The following is a 21,289-nucleotide window of genomic DNA, read 5'->3' as shown; positions in this document are numbered from 1 at the left end:
TGCTCCACACCGAGCACTCCGTCGTCAAGTCGTGTGGTTTGCGACAGCGGCGGGCGTGACGGACCGGCGGCCGCTCGGCCTGCTTGGGACACAGTGGCGGAGCGCGAAGCGGCGAAGCCAAGTCCGGCCCGGCACTACCCCTGGCGGACCTAGTTGCTCAAAAGTTAGCCCTAAGTTGACCCAGGCTCGGACTGGCCAGGGCAGACAGGCAGAAAAATCTGCCGGGGCCTTTGGATTTGTGACCAGTAACGTCACGAAGTTGGTCAAAAAGTGATTGAATCTCCGAAAGTGGCCGTTTTCGCTGAATTTGAGCGGCCACTGCTTCGATCTAGTTGCGGCCAACGGCCTCCCTCGACGTCCTAGTATTCTTAAGACCCTACTCTTTCATGCCCTGTATCGGGAAGACGTTGACCACAACGATTTTGCCTTTGACCGCAACGATTTTGGGACCAAAGTTGGTCAAAAAGTGGTCGAATCTCGGAAATTTGCTGATTTTGCTGACTTTGGGGGGCCACCGTGTCCAATCTAGTAGCCGTAAAAGGCCTCCCTCGACGTCCTAGTATTCTTAAGACCCTACTCTTTCATGCCCTGTATCGGGAAGACGTTGACCACAACGATTTTGCCTTTGACCGCAACGATTTTGGGACCAAAGTTGGTCAAAAAGTGGTCGAATCTCGGAAATTTGCTGATTTTGCTGACTTTGGGGGGCCACTGTGTCCAATCTAGTTGCCGTAAAAGGCCTCCCTCGACGCTCTAGTATTCTTAAGACCCTACTCTTTCATGCCCTGTATCGGGAAGACGTTGACCACAACGATTTTGCCTTTGACCGCAACGATTTTGGGACCAAAGTTGGTCAAAAAGTGGTCGAATCTCGGAAATTTGCCGATTTTGCTGACTTTGGGGGGCCACTGTGTCCAATCTAGTAGCCGTAAAAGGCCTCCCTCGACGTCCTAGTATTCTTAAGACCCTACTCTTTCATGCCCTGTATCGGGAAGACGTTGACCACAACGATTTTGCCTAGGCTATTGACCGCAACTTGTGTGGGAGCGGTAGACTCACAAAGTTGGTCATGAAGGGTAAAAACTATGATGATCGGGGGCCTTTTGCCGTCTTATCTGCCGGGGCCTTTTGGGGGCCAGTCCGAGCCTGAGTTGACCTGGTCCCTAGTTTGCCCGCGTTCGGACCGCTTCACAGTGGGCCAGGCGGCGAGGCGGCGTGCGGTGCTGCAGGCCGGCGGGGTGGACAACGGCCTGCAGGACGCGGTGTGGCGTACCGGCCGGCGTCCCGTTGGTCCCGTTAGCGCGCGTCGCTAACGACACACATGCAGGCCGTGTGCTGCTTGTCCAGGGTGTCACCGCGACGGGGCGGCAGCGGCCGGGCTCGCTCGGCAGACTGATTCCGAGAGTATCGTTCTCATCGCTGTGTCTCTCCCGCACTCACAGGGCGTCCCGTGTGGGCGCGAGAGAGACAGAGAGAGAGAGAGTCTGCAGGCACCGCGGCAGGCCGGCGGGTTTGTTTATACGGCTCAGCCTTTGCCATTTGCAAACCCGCAGCACCGCGCCGACCGCGATGACGAATAGGGCAGGCAGCCCAGCGACATGCAGCACTTGCAGCCCGCAAAGCGCTTCGTCGCTCCGTCTCTCTCGCACCTGGACGGCGCGCCCCGTGAGTGCGAGAGAGACGCACTGCGGGCCCACTCCCCGTTGGAGGCGCCGCGCCGCCCAGTCCATTCAAATGGGCCTGCACTGCAAAGCGCAGCCAAAGCGCAGCAAAGCGCGTCTCTGTCTCTCTCGCACGCCCGCGGAACGCCACACGGTGCGAGGGAGACGGAACGACGAAAGCACTGTTCGGCCCCAGCCCGCAGCCTGCTGGCGTTGGGTCCTCTTCCGAGGCTATCTGGCGGCCAATGGCGGCACGCGGGTGGGCATGGTGGGCACGCAGTGACAAACAAGCTGGACCCACCGCGCCCACCGCGCCGCACCACGCCGCCACGCCCCCGGCGGCACGCTCCCTCCTTTGTTGGCCGGAATGGCGTTGGCCACCGTTTCCGAACTGGGATCCGATCCAACTGTCCGCGGGGCCCGCTGGGGTCCGCTAGGCGTCGCGACGCGCTGTAGAGGCGGCGGCGGCGCGGCTCCCTGCAGCTTATGGTCCTTGCGGTGTGGTGGCCCGGCGGCGGGGCAAGGCGCGGTGCGTCGGGTGGGGTTTCCGCTGCCGCCAAGTCGAGCTACATCCTCTGCCGACGACTGTCGCGCTGTCGCGCTGTCTCTCTCGCACCCCGGCGGGCCGCCCCATGAGTGCGACGGAGACAGAGCGATCGGCTGCTTGCCGCGTGATCATGGAGGCGATGCCGAACGCGCCGTGCGACGGTGTGACGCGGCGCGACGCTTGGCGCGACAGGGACCGATGTGGACAGCCTTTATGGCCGGCGTCGCTCTGTCTCTCTCGCACGCCCACGGCGCGCCCCATGCGTGCGAGAGAGACGGAGCGATGAGGCTCCCCGCCGTGCGGTGCGGTGCCGGGCCTTCCCCAAGCCAGCCGCTGCGCTGGGCGAGGCTCGTCGGCGACGCCGCCACGCCGCGGTCTGCCGAGTGATTCAGAGGAGCGGTTCGTCGCTCTGTCTGTCTCTCTCGCACCCTCAGGAAGCGTGAGTGCGACAGGACGACGAAGCGCACTTCTGACTCGTTAGCAACGCCCGCTCTGAAGAGGCTTGCAGGCTGCCTAGCGCCTGCAAGGTAGGCCGCCGCGGCACTCGCCTGCACTGTGTTGCCTACCCGGCACCCGGCAGGCGCCCTATCAGCGCGGCGCACAGTGGAGGCAGCCCAATACCGGACGCGTTTTGAGCTCCAGAGTCGCTAATTGGGACTCGAACCGAACGTGTGACCCCACCAACGGATTGCTCTCCGACCGAGGAATCCATTGGTGGGGCCACACGTTCGGTTCGAGTCCTGTTTGGCGGGCGACTCAGGAGCTCTAAACGCCGTCTCCGCCGTTTTTCGGAAATTTCCCCTGTAAGGCGCCTCCGACTGTGGACGGGGGAACGACGGGCGACGTGGAGCGTTGGACGTGCAATAAACCGGGAGAAGGCGTGGAACGGTGGAACGAACGCGGAGGTTGGGGTGGAACTAAGCGAAAACGCGCGGCCCGCCGGCCGCCCAGCACGCGCGGGGCTGCACCAGCACACTGCAGCGCCGCAGGACCGCAGGACCGCTCGCTTCGAAAAACGGCGGCCGCCGATTTATTTCTCCTCCCGCTTCTTTTGCTGCAGGCTGACGATTCTGAACGGTGTGCTCTCGTCGCTCTGTCTCCCTCGCACTCGCGGGCTGATCCACGCAGGTGCGAGAGAGACAGAGCGACGATGCGCGGAATGAGTCTTGCCTTGTTTGGCGCTGTTTTTGCTCCCCATTGGCCGGTTGGCCCACTGTCGGCCTCGCCTTGTCCAACCTGATGGACGACGTGTTGGCACCGCGTCGCCCCGTCTCTCTCGCACCCCTACGTGACCCCGCGTGAGTGCGAGAGAGACAGGCCGAAGAAAGCACCGCCCGAACGGCCCGGCCGGCCGATTGAACGAGAGCCGCTTGCGCAAGCCAGCCATTTGATGGACCGCTTGCTCCGTTTTTGCCTTTTTCCGCAGCCCTTAGCGCTGCCAGTGGCGTTGCTGCGGACCTATTCCGGGAGTCGTTTTCGTCGCTCTGTCTCTCTCGCACTCGTTGGGCGTTCCCTGTAGGTGCGAGAGGGACAGAGCGACGAGAACGACTCTCGGAATCAGTCTGCAGGCCGCGCTGCCTGCGTTAACGTTAACGCACCGGCGCGGAACCCCAGCTGATGTCATAGCGAGAGGAAGGCGGAGGGGGGCTCGGCGTGTACAAAGTGTTTACTTTCCTCCGTGTGTGTGTGTGTGTGTGCGCGCGCACTCACGGACACACTTACACGAGGCAGTCGTAATGAGGCGGGCGGGAGGTATTTCACTGGAAACTGCTGAGCGCTGAGCCCAGCGGGGGGCGGGCGAAGGCGGAAAAGGTGGGGAGGGGGTGATATTCTAGGGACGACGTATAGGACGGGGAGCTTAGAGCGTGGCCCTGCGTGGACCACCCACCGTGCCGCGGGCCGCGGGGCGTTGGAAAAATGGCCGGTGGCCGCCGGGGCGAAGCAGCGGCAGCTTCACCGGCAAAAACGCAATCAAGCTGCCTTTGGGGATGGGCAGCGAGCGGAGAGGCTCCGTCTGCCTCACTCTCACGGGGCGTGTCGTGGGGGTGCGAGAGAGACGGAGCGACGGGGCTTCCCTCGCGGAATCACCTCGTCCCGAGGGTGTGCTGGGGGGCTGCTGTGGCGTTCCGGGACTCGTCTCGCGCTATCGCGCTCCGCATCGACACCGGTGGGGCGGGGCGGGGCGGGGCGGCAGTAAGGACTCACTCCGGACCGGCCAGAGTTATGGTGGCCCGGGCGGCCCCGCGGGGTGACAGGTCGGGCGGGTTCGCCCGGGCGGTGACGGCCGATACACTGCAACACTGCAGCACGGCCTGCGGTGCGCCCGTCGTGCTCGATGAAGCCGTCGTCCTGGACGGACACCCCCTGGCTGGAGTACACTGCGCGCCGGCCTGCGCCACTGCGCGGAAACATCGCCACGGCCTGTTCGAACTTGTGGAAGTTTCAAGTTCGTTCAGGAGCTTTGATTCAGCCACTCTACTCCCGAAACGCGCTGCCTTTGCACTCCGAACGGCGCTGCTCTCTCTCTCTCTCTCTCTCTCTCTCTCTCTCCCTCTCTCCCTCGCACAACCCTACGAGACGCCCGTCGAGTGCGAGAGAGACAGAGCGGAACACCGTTCAAGCTGCTGGAGGGCGTTAGCCTGCGCGGCCCGGCGGCCGTCCGGTGTGTCGGTGTTGGCAGCGCCGCAGCGCCGCCGCGCCGTGAGGTTGGTAGCCCTGCGGTACCCGGCCGCTCCCCCCGCCCCCTTCACCGCCGCGCCGCTCGACGCCGCGCTGCTCCGCGCCGTGCTCCGCGCCGTGCTCCGCGGCTGGCCGGCCAGGCTCCACTCCAAGATGGCAGACCGGGCGAGCAGCACGCCGTCGCGACGCCCGGCACCGCGCCGCTAGCGAGCTCCGCGAACCCGCCCGCGTGCACCGAGTGCACCGCCACACGCGTCCGTCGGGGACCTCTCTCCGTCTCTCTCCCCCGCCCGCGCGCGCGCGCGCGTGTGTGTGTGTGTGTGTATGAGTGAGTGCGCTGATTAGTGTCTGAAATCGAAAAACAACGACTTCGTGTTTGTGTGGTGGTGTGTTTTGGTGGAAAAGTGCGTGTGTGTGAGAGTGAGTGAGGTAGAGCGAGTGGTGGTGTGCAGTGAAGTGCATCTAGTGCGGATTGGATACCTTGCCGCCGAGCACCCCAATGCGGTGTGAGGGAAAGGATACAGGATGTCGGAGAAGTGTCGAATCAGCCCTGGTAAGGACCGGGTCATTGCTTTACAAAATGTTGTGACTGCGCCTGAAAAGTGTGATCTCGTCCCTTAGTGGTGAAACTGTGTGGTGCATGAGGTCTTGTTCGCTTCACGAAAGGCTGAATGTTACGCCTTGGTTTTATCAGTGGTGGAGCGATGCTGAGCTCTAGCGACTATTGACAAGACGCTCTCTGCGAACGAGAACTAACTCAATCCCTTTTCTGGGTGTGTTTCACTTAAGCGGTCGGGCACATTATTTCAGCAGTGATGCAAGGACTGCGTGCCACTGCGTGCACGTGGCTGCCCACACAGTGAGCGTTGAAAAGAAATTACAGGCAGACGGGGCGGTCGGACGGACAGGACAGACAGACGGACGGACAGACCGAGGGACGGACGTGCGTGTCGAGTGCGTGAGCGCGTAGGTCTGTGCTCTTGTGCATACGCATTGTGGTTGTCACACGTCGACGCGGCCACGGCACTGCACGACGAAAAAGAGAAGGAGAGAGGAAGAGCTCGGAGGCAAACGAGATGCGATGCACGTTGATGAGGGCGAGGCGAGTCCCCGACGCGCGTTCGCTGTCCCCAGGGACCCAAGGACCGAAGGGACCCAAGGGCCGCAAGTGAGACTCGATTAGCTGGCCGGCCCATCCCTCGGCATGCCGCGGCATCTCGTCTTGCAAATCAGGGAATCGTCGCCGTGCCGCCGGCAGGCCGATGTCTCTGTCTCTCTCGCACTCGTGGGGCGTTCCGTACAGGTGCGAGGGAGACAGAGCGACGAAAACGACTCTCGGTCCGCGGGGCCACCCCACCCCACTCAGGCCGCGCAATGAAACAGAAGATGTTTATTGGCGGACTGGATAATAGGGGACAAATGAGGCGACTTTGTGGTGGCGACCGGTTCGGCCGGCGGGGCCCTCGGCGTGGCGGGCCGCGGACAGTGGCGTGGCGAGCCATTTCCATGCGGTAGTGTGTGCGCGGAGCGCGGAGCCTGGCGGCCTGGCGCGGAGGCCGGGAGCCGTCCAATACGTTGAGGACTGGTCGAAGGAGACGGCCCCCTGCGGACCGATTCCGAGAGTCGTTTTCGTCGCTCTGTCTTTCGCGCACTCACGGGGTGTTCTGCACAGAGGTGCGCGAGAGACGGTCTTCTGGCCCACTGTGCGACGAAACAGCCTCTCGGAATGAGTCGGACCGCGATTCGGAGCATTTCCCCGCGGAGCGCCAAGGCAGTGGCGCGTAGCGGTGCGGCCGGCTGCCTCTCGGGCTGCCAGGCTGCCAGCTCGGCCGGGCCGCCAATCTGCCGGTAAAACGTGTAATCGCCAAATGAGGCATTGCTCGCCAATTTCAGCGTCTTTCCGCAGTGTGCACGCAACGCACGCTCGGCGTGCAGCGCTGTGCAGCGCTGTGCGCGCGGCGCGCACGCACGCACGCCGCGGCCGCACGCAAGGCGAGGCACGCTGCAGCACGGCCAGGCACGGCCAAGCACGCGGTGCAATAAGTCGTGCCCGGGCCGTCCTCGGCGTGACCTCCCGGAAACCAGTCCAGCCCGGCAGGCCCGGCAGGCCCGGCAGGCCGGGCAGGCCGGCGGGCCCCGCGGACCCGGCCCCAGACCCAATAAGTCCATACTCCGGGACCGGGTCCAGCAGGTGTGTGGCACACACGGTGTGCCGGGCCGTGTAACCGTGGAGGTAACCCGGCCGCGGTGCGCCGCCGTGCGCTGACGGAACAGAGGGCGGCCTGACGGCGGCCTCGCTGTGGCTCTTTGGGCCTCCCCGCCGAGGCTCAAACTGGCGCAGTATTCTTCTTAAATTTCCAATAATTTTTCCGGACGAAAATACATTTTCTTTCAAAAGAAATTTCAATAGCGATCACTTCTGTTCAACAATCAATCTTTCATAATTTTTTGCCAACAACTGTTAAAAACCTTTTCCCAACAAAATTTTCAATGCACCTTTTTGTCACTTTTTTGGGAGGGTTGTTCTGGTTGCTGGTGCCGTGATGCACGGCGCAACTGCCCCCACAGTGCAGTGCCTCCCCCGGCCTCCCTCCCGGGGTCCGCGCCGGCGTCCGCGGCGCTCGCCATGAACGCCTAGGCCTGATTGGCCGCCCGCGGAGCGCACAGCGTAAGCACGGCGTAAGCACGGCGAACTCCAGCGCAGCCTGCCGCAGCCAGCTAGGCGGGCCGTGTGAGAAACCTGTGCTTTGCTGCTTTGCAGTGGGTACACTGGCGTGGCGTGCTGCCCGCGCTGGCATTGGCTGGCATTTGCCGTCCGACGCGCCGCGGCCACCCTTTGCTATTTTCCGAGCCATTTCGTTTTGCCTCGCCGAGAGGCGTGTAGAGGTGGACGACGACGACGACGCGGCCGAGGATGTGCCAGCACACTGAGAGTCGTTTTCGCCGCTCTGTCTCCCTCGCACCTGTACGGGACGCCCCGTGAGTGCGAGAGAGGCAGAGCGACGACAACGGCTCTCGGAGTCAGTCCGCGGGAGCTAATGGAGGCGCCGGCGCGCTGCCAGGACCACGCCGACGACGAGGAGCAGAGCGTTCGGCGGACGCGGTTACTCTGCCTGCCCTGTCCGGAGCGACCGCAGGGGCCGCGGCGTCGCCGAGGTGCATCAGCTGGCGTCTAAATCCCGGCCGGCCTGGAGAGGCACGCGATGCCAGGCCGGCACTCGTCGCTCTGTCTCTCTCGCACCCGCACGGAGTGCTCGGAACGCCCCCGGGAGTGCGAGAGAGACAGAGGGACGTTGTTTTGGAATCGGACTCGAGGAATGCATCGCCTGCCTGCCCGGCACTGCCCGGCACTGCCCGGCCACGCAGCGCGCCAAATTATTATGATATTCCCCTCCCCCTCCCCCTTGCCCTTGGCGGTCGTTTCACTGTGAATTGTTTGAACGTGCAGCGAGCAGCGCGATGGTGCAGGCTGCGCAGGCCGGCAGGCTGCAGAATGATGGTGTCAGCGCACGGATCTGTGTCTGGCTGTGACTTTGGGCAGCCACTGCGTCAAATTTAGTTGCGGTCATAGGCCTTTCCTCGACGCCTTACTATTCTGAAGACCCTACTCTTTTATGCCCCGCCTCGGGAAGGCTTTGACCGCTGATAGTTTGGGAGCAGTGGTCTCGCGAAAATGGTCAAAAAGTGAATGAATTTCAGAAAATCACCGTTTTTGCTGACTTTGAGCGGTCACTGCATCCAATTTAGTTGCGGTCATAGGCCTTCCTCGACGCCTTACTATTCTGAAGACCCTACTCTTTTATGCCCCGCCTCGGGAAGGCTTTGACCGCTGATAGTTTGGGAGCAGTGGTCTCGCGAAAATGGTCAAAAAGTGAATGAATTTCAGAAAATCACCGTTTTTGCTGACTTTGAGCGGTCACTGCATCCAATTTAGTTGCGGTCATAGGCCTTCCTCGACGCCTTACTATTCTGAAGACCCTACTCTTTCATGCCCCGCCTCGGGAAGGCTTTGACCGCTGATAGTTTGGGAGCAGTGGTCTCGCGAAAATGGTCAAAAAGTGAATGAATTTCAGAAAATCACCGTTTTTGCTGACTTTGAGCGGTCACTGCATCCAATTTAGTTGCGGTCATAGGCCTTCCTCGACGCCTTACTATTCTGAAGACCCTACTCTTTCATGCCCCGCCTCGGGAAGGCTTTGACCGCTGATAGTTTGGGAGCAGTGGTCTCGCAAAAATGGTCAAAAAGTGAATGAATTTCAGAAAATCACCGTTTTTGCTGACTTTGAGCGGTCACTGCATCCAATTTAGTTGCGGTCAAAGGCCTTCCTCGACGCCTTACTATTCTGAAGACCCTACTCTTTTATGCCCCGCCTCGGGAAGGCTTTGACCGCTGATAGTTTGGGAGCAGTGGTCTCGCAAAAATGGTCAAAAAGTAAATGAATTTCAGAAAAATATTTTGAATAACGAATGTGCACACCCTCTCAATTCAAAGCGATTTAAAGACGCGACAGCTCAAATGGCGCCCAGAGTCGCGTCCAGCGATCTGAGGCCGCCCCGCCTCGCGTAGCCTCGCGCTGTCCGCCGCGGTGTTGCCAACGTGGTGGGCGTAAAGCCGTGGGCGTGGCCACTACGCTGTAAAGTGCACTACTTTGCGCTGCAGCCTGCCTGCAGCCCTTCGCCCGGCCGGGCTCGGCCTGGCTCGGCGCCCGAACGAACAGCCCGCCAATTTTCTTTTGTGTGCGAGCGAAAATTATCCGGGTGCCCGCCCCAACGGCCTGGCCTATGGCGCCGAGGCTGTGCTCGCTGCCTTAACGCGAAAACAAAACACAACACAGCTGAGCTAAAGCAGCGGGCCTTTTTAAGCGGTCGGGCCGCCAGCTAGCCTAGCTAGCGCGAGCAGCAAGCGCTCGCTGCTGCGGCTCAAAATGACGACTTTTTTTCCGTGCACGTTTTTGTTTTTTTCGCGACGCGCGGGCGACGTGGACGACGCGGCTGTAAAGTTGTGTACTCCCGGCGTGCGAATGTGCGAGTCGAGTCGGGACGCGGCGTACCCCTCCGTCCGCCCCACAGTGGACTTGCCAGGAGACTGGCGGAGGCGGCCAAAACTCCGGACGCGTTTTCAGCTCCAGAGTCCCCACGAATTCCTCGTTCGCAGAGCAATCCATTGGTGGGGTCACACGTTCGGTTCCCGTCCTGTTTAGCGACTCTGGAGCTCAAAACGCGTCGGGGACTTCGGCCGCCTCCACCGGTCTTCTGGCCCACTGTGCACCCTCCCGCCGCCACCCAGCAACGAGCGCCGCGGAGCACGCCGTCAACCGCGGGATGGAGAAAGGGGGAAAGGGCTCCGAGGTCCAGAGGCTGGCACGCTGCAAAAACGCAGCGACAGCGCGCTTAGCATTCATTACGCTGTACGTTACTGCGCAGTCTGCGCCCGTCATCGCGAGCACGGCGGGGCAGAGCGGCGCGGGGCAGAGCGGCCGCAGCAGCGTCGTTACTTTTTTGTGTGTTTTCGTCTTTTCCTTTTTCGTGATTGGAGTCCTCCGCGCCGACTGAGGCTGAGGGCCGCTGCAGCAGTCCGCGCCAAAAAGCTGGAGCGCAGCAGCAGACTGATTCCGAGAGTCGTTTTCGTCGCTCTGTCTCTCCCGCACTCGTGGGGCGTCCCTTACAGGTGCGGGAGAGACAGAGCGACGAGAACGACTCTCGGAATCAGGCTGCAGCGGCTGCCCGTCGAGCGTGGCTTACGGCGCCTTGTGTGATGCGCGAAGCGCTGCAGACCAATCGTCCTGGAGCTAGAGCGTCTCGCTGGAGCGTTGGGGTGCGTCAGCGCGCGGGGAGCTCCACAGTGTGCCGGAGTCGAGGGGGGTAATTTGCGTGCGCTGGAACTGCCGGACCGCGGGCAGCATCCAGCAGGCCGTCTCCGTGCAGCGCTCTGTCTCTGTCGCTCTGGCACTCCTGACAACCGCAAGGAACAGAGACAGAGCGACGAAAGTTCGGAATCGTGAGCGTCCTGGCCGGCCGGCCGGACGACGGCCTGCTCGAGTGCTGGGCTGCGGACGCGGCGGACGCCCTGGCCGCCCCGGCTGCCCCGGCTGCCCCGGCGGACACTCTGGGCGTGGCGGGGAGTAGCGTCATAGCGTATTGGGTTGCGTAATGGCTCGCCGGCCAGAGCGGGGCGGAGCGCGGCGCGCGGAGCGAGGCGAGCAGAACCCGACCGACTGGCACTGGACCCGAGCCGAGTCCGGTCGAGTCAAACCGAACCGGAGAGTCGGAGACCGCGTCGGAGACGGAACGAAGGAACGGAACGCTCGGCTGCTGGAGTCATCCAGAGCCCGGCAGGCCGATTCCGGGAGTCGTTTTCGCCGCTCTGTCCGTCTCGCACTCGTGGGGCGTCCCTCACAGGTGCGAGAGAGACAGAGCGGGCAGGCCTGGCCAGGGCCTGGCCTGGGCCTGGCAGGCGGCGGGACGCTTTTCCCGCCAGAGAAACTGCTTCCTCCACTCCACTGCAAGCTCCACTGTCGCCCGGAGGAAACGGCATCTGGCTGGAATCCCGGTCTGGATTAAAGTCGGCGTCTTCTTTGCGGGGCTGCCTGCAGCTTCCAGGCACCGCAAACGTAATCTCGCTTTTCAAAACAAAACGGCACGCCCCGCCCCGCCCCGCCCCGCCCCGCCCCGCCGCGTCCTTGCGCCGAGAGCTTACCCACGTGTGCCGAGCTGGCCGAGCCGGCCGAGCCGCCAGTGCGCACACGCCCAGCTTACCTTGCGGCCGCCCACGCGGGCCTTAACCAGACGACCGATTCCGAAGGATCGCTCCGTCTCTCTCGCACTCCTGGGGCGGCCCGTAGGGGTGCGAGAGAGACGGAGCGACGAATAAGCGACCCTCGGAATCAGTCCGCTGTACGTCATACGCGGCGGGCTGGAGCGCTGGAACAATGCTGCCCGCTCTGCCCGCTCTGCCTGCGCGGCTCGGCGCCGACCTTTTGGCGTCCATATTCGGCGGGAAGTGGAGTCGCAGTGATGTGGCAAGGCCGTCCGTCGCCAGGCCACGCCAGGCCGGCCCATTCAACGGGGCGCTCTCTCTCTCTCTCTCTCGCACTCATGGGGCGTCCCGTCGGGGCGCGAGGGAGACAGTGACGCAGCACCGTTCGGTTCGGAGCAAGCAGGCCGGGTCGGGTCGGGTCGGCCAGACGCAGCCACGCACAGGGCGGGGCGCGAGCAAAGCGCCGTGCGGGTAGGCAGCCGGCCTGCAGCGCCGCCCGGCGGCCCGGCCTGCCTCCACGGCGGCGTCTCTGCCACCACAATGCCACGGCCCAGCGCGCCGCCCGCTCGTTTCCGTCTCTTGTCGATCCTCTTTTTGCCGCTCGGCCGAGATTGGATTCGAGGCGCTTTGTTTTTCCGAGGAAACGCGTGGCGGACTGCGCTGGCGGACCCCTCGGGCCTCCCTTCGGGCGCTGGGGTCGGCGTCGGTCGTCCGGGCCGTCTCCGTCTTCGTCTTCCGCTGCGTCGTGTTTTGTCTCGGTCTGCCAATCATTGTAAGAGGCTTCGAGTGACCACGAAGGTCAGTCTGAAGCCGGCGCGGCGGCGTGGCCCTAGGTGGCCCGATGGCCGTGGCGGGGGTCCCGTCGTCGGCGTGGTGCTGGCGGCGGCGGCGGCGGCGGCGGCCGGGGAGAGTTAGTTTGATCGATCGGCTGCGAATGGCTCGCAGTTCGCAGTCTCACAGTGGTGTGGAGAGCCGAGGACTGTTTTTATGGGGAATAGAGTGGCGCGAATGGAGGCTGCGTGGCGGGGGGTGTGGCGGGTGTGGCGCCGACTCGCGCCGGCCGCCGTGTGTCCGCCCAGCCCAGCCCGGTGCCGCCTGGTGGTGCGGACAAGGCCAGCCCGCCCCGCCCCGCCCCGCCCCGCCCCAGCGGCCTTAGTCGCATTTCCTATTTGGTCTCGTCCGGTGGAGGGGGCTGGGCGGCTGGACCCTGACACGGAGCGCGGCGGCGCGGCGAACAACACGTCGCCCGTTGCACACCTCACTGTGCGCTTTGCTTGGTCATTTAATTAAGAACGAGATGGATGTAACGGCGCTGTTTGGCTGCGGACAACCCTCCTCGAGGCGAGGCCGCACAGGGGCCAGAAGACCGACGCAGGCGGGCACAACTCTAGACGCGTTTTGAGCTCTAGAGTAGCTACAGGACTCCAACCAGACGTGTGACCCCACCAATGGATTGCCCGTGCGGAGAGCAATCCATTGGTGGGGTTACACGATCGATTCGAGCCCCATTTAGCGACTCTGGAGCTCAAAACGCGTCCGGGATTTTGACCACGGCCCACTGTGTGGCGACGCCCGGCGCGGCGGCGCGGCGGGGGCGGTGGCCGGGCCCTCCAGACATCCGGCGGGGCGTGGCGGAGCGTGGCGGACGTCGTGCCGCTTCCGGTGCGCATGGCGTCCCCGACGACGACGATGACGACGACGCCGAGGCGACGCCGCCGAGCGGGCGAGATCCACCGGCCCGCCGTCGACGTGCGTGCCGTGGCGGCAGGAACAGCTAGGCCCGTCACGAGCGGGACCGTCGAATACTTTTGTATTCAGGCGCCGTGTGTGTGTGCGTGCGCGCGTTATGTAGGAAGAAGTGTGTCTGTATGTGTGTGTGTGTGTGTGTGTGTGTGTGTGTGTGTGTGCTTCGCGTGACTCACCCACTCGCGGCAGTCGCGGCAGTGGGAAGCGTAGAGTCGTTGGGCCCGCGGCCTGCCGGCCTGCCGAACCACGCGGACGCGGCTCCTCGCCGTTTCCCTCGGGGTCCCTCCGGTCGCCGCCGCGTGCCGCGTGTGGCGGTCACGGCCGTCTAGGTCTGCTGGCTCTGCCCGGCTCTGCCGCTGCAGACTGATTCCGAGAGTCGTTTTCGTCGCTCTTTCCCTCTCGCATCCGTACGCGCCGCCTCATAAGGGCGAGAGAGACAGAGCGACGAAGACGACTCTCGGAAGTCGTCTGCTGGCTGGCTCTTCGCGGGTAGACCGGACCCGAGAGACGCCACAGCGTGTCTGCGTCGCAGCGCTGCCTTGCCGGCAGCAGTGCAGCAGCAGTGCAGCAGCAGGACGCCCTGCCGGCCAGCGCTGCCCGCCTCGGCCTCTGCCCGCCTCGCGTCATACGGTGCAACCGGCGCGTAATATATGAAGCAAGGTGAACGGGTACACACACTCACACACTGGCGCTCGTCTTTGCCGCTCGGCTAGCGCTCACACACACACACACACGAACACTCACATGCACGGCACAACCTTTGTGTGATCTCATCCCGGTGCGCGGAGCTGCGCGGCGCTGCTGGGTGGTGCCCGCGATGTTTACTGCAAACCCTCCGCATCTGCATGCTATCTGAGCAGCCTGTGTGTGTGTGCGCGCGTGCGTGTGCGTGTCAGAGCTCGTGGAGTGTGAATGCGAATGTGAATGCGAATATTGCTTGCTTATGCTGATGCGGACTGAAATAATGGCCGCTGGGCGCAGCGCGCGGCTTGGCCCTCTAGGCCCTTGTGTTGCCGCCGCGGGCTCGTCGCTCTGTCTCTCTCGCACCGACACGACACACCCCACGGGTGCGAGGGAGACAGAGCGACGAAAACGACTCTCGGAATGAGTCTGCTGGCGTTGTCATCGCGCGGCTTGGCCGGGCTTGGCGGAAGCGGCGTCTCCGCGGGCCCTGGGACCACTCCACTGCTTGGGGGCGTGGGAGGCGCGTGGGAAGGCACTCGGCGGCGGCGTGTCGCGCAGTGTACACACCGCCACTGGCCTGCCGGTCTTTGAGCGGAATGCGTGAGGTCGACGCGCATCTTGATGCCGCGTCTGTGTTTGTTTATGCATGTCCGGCCGGCCGAGAAAGAACCGCGGCGGCTCAAGTGAAGGCAGGTTAGGGCGCGTTTCCTGTTTGGACGCGATCCGCCGCGAGCGAGCTGATGAAGGGCCTCATCTGCATACCGCATGCATGGCATGCATGGCATGCATCGCTCGAAATTGAGTTTGGCGCCGCGAATGCGCGCTCACGCTCTCGCTGCGAGTCATCTGCCATGCTCCGCCCCCTCCGGCCTCCGGCGCGGACGCCGAGCGTGAGGGAACGGCCCGGACACACGGCGCGGCGTGCCTGCCCGGCCGGCCGCGCCGCCCGGGGGTTCGATTCCCAGCAGCGCCGCGCCCAAGCCGGCTTTTCTTTTCGCTGCCGCGGCCCGCGCCCCGCGGCGTGCTGGCGGTGCTGGCACGGCGGCCCTCCCTGGGGACCTTGTCCTTGTTCCCACCTTTCTCTTCCCTGATGTCAGAGTGAGAGGGACAGGTGACCCGGGCGTGTGTGCGTGCGTGTTACGTGTTACGGCCCCGTCGATGGTGAGCGTTAACGACGCGCTGCCGCGCCTCCCAGCAGGCCGTGATCCAGGCGGCCCGGGCGAGCGGGCCGAGTGCACCGCTCCCTTGATGATGCATTGCCGACCCGCCGCCAGGTCAATCTGTACCAGTTGATTATTTTGACATAGACAGATTGATGCATGAACGGATGGACATGCAGACAGACAGACAGGCAGACAGACAGACGGCTGGCTGACCTGCCGCAGCCTTTATCATCCAATATCGGTGCCCTTGTTGCCTCACTAAATGGAGCGCGCCTGTTAGGTCAGGGCTGCCCCCGCCCCCGCCACAGTGCGGCGGGCCGGTGCCGCTGGGCCCGGCCAGGCCCCGGCGTCCCGGCTGGCCGGCCGTGCTGCGTACACTGTGCACTCTGGGCCCAAAGGCAGCCTAAGGCGGCCTACGGCGGCCGAAGGTCCCTAACCTGTATATGGTCATGCTCCACGGAGCCTTGCGGTCGCGCCCCGCCTCCCGCCCGTCCTGCCCACTGCAAGTCCTCGTGCACCGCGTCGGCGCGGACGCGGACGCCGTTCGGCTGGTCAGGGAGCGGCAGCGGCGCCAGCGGACACCGCTTTGCGGCGTGGGCGTGGCGTGGCGTGGCGCGGCGTGGCGGAGTGAGGGTCCCTACGCGTGATGCAGAGCAGCAGAGAAGGCCCGCTGCAGGGCTCGGGGCGCAAAACACTTGCACTCTCACCGGGCCGTCGCGTCCCGCTGCCTCCGCCGCCGCCCGTCCTCGTAGTGCACTCTTCCTCAACTATCTCTCCCCCGTGCGCAAGCATCTCCCTCGGGCGGCACGCGTATACCGGGCCGAAGCGCGCATCAGGCGCTGTAGTCTCTCTAAGGGTGTGTGTGTGTCTGTGTCTCTCTGTCTGTCTGTCTGTCTGTCTGTCTGTCTGTCTGTCTGTCTGTCTGTCTGTGTGGTCTATCTCTATCTATTGGTTTGTCTATCTGTGTCTGTGTCGCTGACGGAGTTCGGATGTCTAACGCTCGCTGTGTTGCTTGCAGGCATGGCGCCGCCACGGACGTCGAGGAGTCCCTGCAGGACGTCCGCGCTCCTGTTTGCACTGGTGAGTACCCCACAGCACATCGTGCCCTTCGTCTTTTTATTCCCCGTCCTCTTCGTCCTCCTCATCCTGCTCGGCGACGGCGGCATTGATGACGGTGTTTGTCACGCAGAGCAGGACGCTCTCATTATTTTCGCATTAAATGGCCGTCGGGTTGGCGCTGCGCTGCAGTGCGCTGCAGTGTGGTGGACGGCGCTGGACGCGGGTCGTGACGGGGGCTGTCCGTCGCGGCCCGGCCGCCTCGGCGTCGGGGAGGGCGGCTGGATGGTGGACGGACGGGGAGCCAGGAGGGGGGAAGAAGCCGCACGGAGCCGGCCCGGCTCGCTGTCACAGGTGGACGCTCTGCTGCTCTGCTGCCCGCCGAGGCGGCCGAGGCCGAGGCCCTCCGCGCCGACGTGGAGTTCACTCGCCTCTCGGGCACCGGGGCGGGGCGGGCGGCGATGTGGAGCAGTAGTGGACTGACCTCCGTGACGAATCGACGGATCGGCACCGCAATGATGATCTCTTCGTGCCGATGAGCTTTCTGAAAACTTTACAATCTAGTACTGTGTATTTACGCCTTACGAAGTAAAGGAGCTTCAACGGAGTATTTTGAGCGTCGCGAGATTCCATTTTCTAGGAATTTTCTGAATTTATTGCGCTTAATTTTGCAGTATTTTTTCCGTAATGTGCCTTCGCTTGATGTTAAATTATGTCCTATTTTAAAAGATTTGTACCTGATCGAGATTTGGCGTGAATATTTGAACGCCAGATTGGGCAAATGCCCCCCCCCCTCCCCGGCAACACCAGTCCAACCAGAGCCACGCCGCTGGAAGGAGCCGCCTTTCTCCCTTCAGCGCCTGCACTGTATACTTGCACTGCACCCCCGGCCTGCCCGGCCTGCCCGGCCTGCAGCGCGCGGACCGGGCGGCACAGGCGGGGGCTGGCAGCGAGTGGCATTTGGCTGCAGTCATCGCCCCGCCTGCCTTGCCACGCAGTGCCTTGCAGTGCACCGAGTGCACGCAGCCTGCGCAGCCCCGCGTAATGTAATGGCGCGTAAGGCCCGCAGACTGAGTCGTTTTCGTCGCTCTGTCGCCCTCGCACCTACACGGGCCGCCCCATGAGTGCGAGAGAGGCAGGGTGACGAAGACGACTCTCGGAATCAGTCTGCAGGCTGCCGGCTCGGTCCGTATGCCGGCGTGCCGCGGCGCGTCGTGCAGCGGGCCTTTTACGCTCTGAAAAGCAGTCAGTGGTTAGCGCGTTGAACGCGCATCGCGTTTTTGCCCGCCGTTAGGATACCGGGCTGGTGTGTTCATTCATATGCAGTGGGGGAGGTGCGTGTCTTTTGGAAAAAAAATGATAAGGTTTTGCTACTCCCGTCGCTGCAGTGATTCTCTTTTCTTTTCAAGTTTTCTTCTGCCTTCTTTGGGCGTTTTGCTTTTGCAGTGTGACTGGCGGCTTGTAAATAGAAAACTGCTCGGACAAGTCGCCTTTCCGCGGCGTGCTGCTCAAATTATACATGCGCAACGGGACTCGGCATCGGTGCGTGGCGAGGCGAAGCGAGGCGAGGCGAAGGGCTGTCGATGCGACTGGTGCACTGCCCGGCATGCCCCTCGGCTCGCTCTGTCTCTCTCGCACTCATAGGGCGTCCCCCATGCCCCCGTGCCGACGGCACGCCCCACGAGTGCGAGAGAGACAGAGCGACGCGGCGGTGCGGCGATTTATCACACGGGAATTTGGGTCTGGCGCGGTAAGGCGGCTCGCGATCCCTCGGTCATTCCCTCGTTGCATGCCGGCCTCGTTGGGGCGGATGACTTGCAGCGCGCGGAATTTAAACCACCCGCACCATTGCCCCGCGCAGCGCCGCGCAGCGCCGCCAAGCCTGCTTATCTGTTGCGCGGCCCGCTGGGCTCCGCTGCTCCGGCAGCAGCGGGCATAATGTCGCCGCCGTAAGTGTGGTCATTACCAGTGCAGGGCACGGCAGGGCAGCGCAGGGCGCAGGGCCGGCCGCGCCCTTGGCGGTGTGGGCGCGGACTTTCACCCGCCCTCGCCGTGGCGTGCCGTGCCCTGGAATAATAGCCGGCTGGCTGGCCGCGCCGCACTCGATTGGCCTGGAGATTTGGGCAGCGAGAGACAGGTATGGCGCTTTGTGGCGGCGATAGGCGATCCCTTGCGGCCGGCCGGCCGGCCAGGCAGCCGGACACGTCCCGCGGCGGCTATCCGATACACTTTTGGCGAGGCTCGCGGCGGCCGCACAGTGGGCCGGGCCGTTACACGGTGGCGGGGCGGGGCGGGGCGGGCCGCAGGTTACTCAAGCGCGCGGCCGCCACCGCCGCCACGCGGCCGGCCGACACGCCCCGTATGATTCATATTATTCAATATCGCTGGCCGCGCCGCCAGGCCGCCAGCGCCCCGCGCTGGGCTGCCGTTGATGAAAGTGGTGGACTCGGACTTTCTCCTCCCCGACGTCCAAGCCCCGACCCTCTGCTGGACCCCTGCGGCCCCGCGGCCCCGCGGCCACAGTGCGGGACGCGCGGGGCTGACTGACCGGAGGGCCCCGGGCGGCGCGACGGCGCGGCGTGCAGGCCGATTCAGCGCGCCGGCGCTCCGTCTCTCTCGCACCCCTTCGGCGCGGCCCGCGAGTGCGAGAGAGACGGGGCGCTCGGAGGCGGCCGCGCCGCGTGTGCCGCGGCCCATTCACGAAATGAAGCGCGGCGTGGCGCGGTGTCTCGCCCGCAACAACGAGGGCCCCGTTTCGGACTTCGGCTGTCCGGCGCTTTCTTCCCGAGGCGTGCTTGGCGCGGTGCGGTGCGCGTGAGCGTGCTTGGCGGCGCGTGACGCGCGATGCCGCCCCGGGGTCGCCGTCGACGTTTCGATAAACGGCCACGCAGCAGACTGATTCCGAGAGTCGTTTTCGTCGCTCTGCCCCTCTCGCCCTCATGGGGCGTCTCGTATGGACTGGACTGCCACACCGTTAGCCTCGGTCAGGCCAGACTTGTAGGCGGAATGTCGCCTAGTGCGCTGCCCGACGACCATGACGACGAGGACCTCGACGACGCGGCGTGCCCGGCCGGAGAGTGGCGGCAGGCGAGGCGAATTTAAACGGGTGGCGCCTGCCTGGCATGCAGATGGGCCGGCAGGCCGACAGGGTTACGTGGCGCGGTCTGACGTGCAGCCGAAATTGGAGGACAAGCGGCGACGGCGGCGACGCGGTGCGGCCCTGGCGGAATCAGCATGCGGTGCTGTGATTTTGGGCGAAGGAGAAAGTGACGCCGTGGCCCCGCCCCGCGACGAGCACACGCACATCGCGCTATCGGCCGCTCCACTGTTTTAATCGTCTTGTCCTCCTCGGCGAGCGAAATACATAACGAGGCGCTGTCTGCGCGTGCTGGCGTGCGCCTGCCTCCGAGGGGTCGGCGGCGGTGCCCCGTCGCCCCGTCGGCACGACCCGGCCGTAACCTCACGCGTCGACCCCCTTCCCCTTCCCCTGCCTCCGCGGGGCCGGGGCAGGCCGCGCCATTGTAACAGGGCTACAGGTGTGCCCGATGTTGCGCAATGGGATGGTCCCGAACTCATTCCTGCCACGGCACTGCCACGGCACGTCGCGGCGCCGAACCCGGCAACATCCGTTCGCCTGACCGTCCGTCCGTCCGGCCGTCCGCCGAGCAGTAACAATAACAACAACAGTAGCGCCGCGGTGGGTGTCCCCAAGCACACACACACAGTACACTGCACGCTGCACGGCCACGCCCACCTCCACCCCGGCCTCGCGCGCGACAAAGAAAATGCGAAGTGAAACTCGCCTATGTTTTGTACTGCTGCGTCGCTCGCCGCCGCCGTCGTTGCGCCATCGCGACGGGACAAAAGCCAATCATCGGCCTCGGCGCGGCTTTGATTTACTCCAGATTCTCCTCACGCGCACACGCACACACGCACACAGACACACACACAAACGGGGACAGAGAACCGAGCGCCTGCGACACGGAGGTTAGGCAGACCCGCCGCACCGCCGTGGCCGACGGATGCCTACCTCGCAGGCGCCCTGTGTGTACTGTACCAAACCGCCGCCACAGCCTGCTGCCTGCACTGCATTTCGATCGGCTCGCATGCCTCCCCTCCCTCCCCTCCCTCCCCTCCCTCCCGCCGCTGCGTTGCCCAAGAGGCACAATGCACACCGACACGGCGGCGGCCGAGAAGGCGGCCCGGCGGGCGGAACAACAATAATTCGTTACCGTATTGTTCCATTCGGAAACTAATTGAAAGGGGCGCGTCGGTCATTCAGCGCGCGTGCGTGGCGCGTCAGCGCGGCAGTAACGCCGCCGCGGCGCGCAGTCGCGCAATCGAAGCGGCCGCGCCGTTGCCGCCGCTTGCCGTCCTTCCCGCGTCCTCGCAGCGCGACTTCGAGTCGTGCCGCGCGGCCGGCAGACCGATTCCGAGAGTCGTCGCCATCGCTCCGTCTCTCTCGCACTCATGGGGCGTTCCGAATAGGTGCGAGAGAGACGGAGCGACGAAAACGACTCTCGGAATCAGTCTGCAGGGTGTAGGAGCGCTGACCGAACCCGATATAAACGTGTCCGTCGCAAGATTGTTGTTGTTGTTGTTGTTGTTGTTTCCGCGTGGGAAAGAGCGAGCTGACGGCGAGCTGACTGGAGCTGACGGACAGATGGACAGGCGAGATGCTCGCGCATGAGGCCGTGCCGGGCGGTGCCGCGGCGAGGATTCGTTTCATTCGTTGCAGCCGCTCGGCGCGGGGCTCGGCGTGAGCGAGGAGCGAGACTGACTGCGCCCGACGCGGCCAGCCGTCAGTGTCAGTGTCGGCGGGGGAACGCTCAGTCATCGGGGACCCCCCTGGCGGCAGGGGCGCCGCGGTGCACTGGGGGCTTGCCGGGTCGGGGCAGCAGCCTGATTCCGAGAGTCCTTGCTCTGTCTCTCCCGCACTCGCGGGGCGTCCCGCCTAGGTGCGAGAGAGGCAGAGCGACGAAAACGACTCTCGGTA

At 64.1% G+C, this 21,289-nt stretch overlaps 1 protein-coding gene across 2 annotated transcripts in view; it reads left to right on the top strand.

Moving 5' to 3' along the window:
* Positions 1–21,289, top strand: part of LOC117646083 — a 96,486-nt gene that overhangs the window by 27,524 nt on the left and 47,673 nt on the right. The window contains exons 1-2 of one of the 2 annotated variants that reach the window (XM_034386767.1): positions 5,072–5,440; positions 16,256–16,317. In XM_034386767.1, coding sequence (XP_034242658.1) covers positions 5,413–5,440; positions 16,256–16,317 — 90 coding nt within the window. In that variant the 5' untranslated portion in view covers positions 5,072–5,412. Of the gene's footprint in view, positions 1–5,071; positions 5,441–16,255; positions 16,318–21,289 lie in introns of those variants that run through there. The other variant, XM_034386768.1, reaches the window with a different exon arrangement.

The sequence above is a fragment of the Thrips palmi genome, unplaced genomic scaffold, assembly GCF_012932325.1.
Source record: "Thrips palmi isolate BJ-2018 unplaced genomic scaffold, TpBJ-2018v1 HiC_scaffold_19, whole genome shotgun sequence".
Taxonomy (NCBI): domain Eukaryota; kingdom Metazoa; phylum Arthropoda; class Insecta; order Thysanoptera; family Thripidae; genus Thrips; species Thrips palmi.
The sequence above is the reverse complement of the archived record's forward strand: the minus strand, read 5'-3'. Positions and strand labels throughout refer to the sequence as shown.